The 1,432-nt window shown below is 69.1% G+C and overlaps 1 protein-coding gene across 1 annotated transcript; it reads right to left on the reverse strand.

The window, feature by feature from the left end:
• Positions 1–18: 18 nt before the first annotated feature.
• On the reverse strand, positions 19–1,212 carry EMIHUDRAFT_257726 (hypothetical protein; the record flags this gene model as incomplete). Its single annotated transcript, XM_005762760.1, has 4 exons — positions 19–131; positions 391–505; positions 621–862; positions 922–1,212. Coding segments are annotated over 4 exons (761 nt in total), but the record flags the coding sequence as incomplete, so codon positions are not given.
• Between the last annotated feature and the right edge of the window lie 220 nt (positions 1,213–1,432).

Genomic DNA, 1,432 nt, shown 5'->3' on the forward strand with positions numbered 1-1,432 from the left:
TGGGGGGATGGGGGCGACTGTGCAGGGTCGGAGTGGAAGAAGACTTTGTTCTCGCGGCAGAGCTGGCCGATCTCGCGGACGGGCTGGATGACGCCGATCTCGTTGTTGACGTACATGACGGAGACGAGCGCCTGTGTGAGGTCCGGCGAGGTCCGGCGGTGGGGAGGGGGTGCGGAGGGGGTGCGGCACACTCGAGGGCGAAGGTGGCCGCCGGCCCAAGGGGGCAGGAGGGGAGAGGGGCGGGGAGGGGAGGGGAGGGGTCGGGCGGGCTTGCGGGCCGGGGCGGGCTTGTGGGCGGGGCGGGCTCGGTGGGGCGGGCGCTCGGTGGAGTGGCGGGAGGGCGCGAGCCGTGTCTGGCCGGATGAGAGAGCGGAGCAGCTCGAGGTCAACCAGCCCGTCTTGCTTGACGGGGAGGTAGTCTACCTCGAAGCCCTCCTGCTGCAGCACGCGGCACGAGTCGAGGACGCACTTGTGCTCCGTCTGCGTCGTGATGATGTGCCGCTTCCTGCGGCGGGGCGAGGGCGGCCGTCTTCCCTCTGAGGCAGGAGGCGAGCCGAGAGAGGGCGCTGCCGGGTGAGGGCGAGCGCGCGGCTTGTGGCGGCGTGGAATGCGAAGCGCACTTCTCTCCGTAGAAGTGGGCGATGCCCTTGATCGCCATGTTGTTCGACTCGGTCGCGCCCGATGTGAAGACAATCTCCTTGCTGTCCGCGCCGACGAGGCTCGCCACCTGCTCGCGCGCCGCCTCGGACGCACTCTCCGCCTCCCAGCCGTACTCGTGGGTCTTCGAGTGCGGGTTTCCAAACTGGCCGGACAGGAAGGGAAGCATCGCATCCAGCACGCGCGGGTCCATCGGGGTTGTCGCCTGCGACGGGCACGGTGGGTTCGAAAGGCACGCCCCCAGCCTCACGGGCGGAGGCTGACCTGCGAGTCGAGGTAGATGGCCTTGCCATCCCGGCTCTGCCCGGCGATGCTCATCACCGGCGCGGTGGACAGCCGTCGCGTGCCGCCCAGCCGGCCGGGGGCCACCCAGCGGGAGAGGCGCGCGGCAGCCATGTATGTGTGTATCGCGCGGCGATCAGGCAAAAAGAATTCTGCGCGCGCGTCCTCCCATATCAACTGCTGGGTAGCCACCTTTGGCGACAGCTGCGCCGCGGGAGGGACCGAGGCGACCGCAGGCACGGGACGTCGCTGGACCGGCGGCTCCGAATACATGTCGAGGTCAGAGCTAGCCCGTGGTTCCGCAGCCGGCGCGTGCGATTGCACCATGTACTGCATGCACAGATACCAGAGGCTGCACGCCACCGCCGCAATGATGAGCAGCCGCCTCGGCGGCCGGGCGGTAGATTTGGGCGGGTGGCGTGGGTGGTGAGCCTCAACGTCATCCTCACGCCGCGGCGAAGGGTAGTGATGCCCTTTTCGGGAGAGCATGGTG

Source organism: Emiliania huxleyi (genome assembly GCF_000372725.1).
Source record: "Emiliania huxleyi CCMP1516 unplaced genomic scaffold EMIHUscaffold_6607, whole genome shotgun sequence".
NCBI lineage: Eukaryota > Haptophyta > Isochrysidales > Noelaerhabdaceae > Emiliania > Emiliania huxleyi.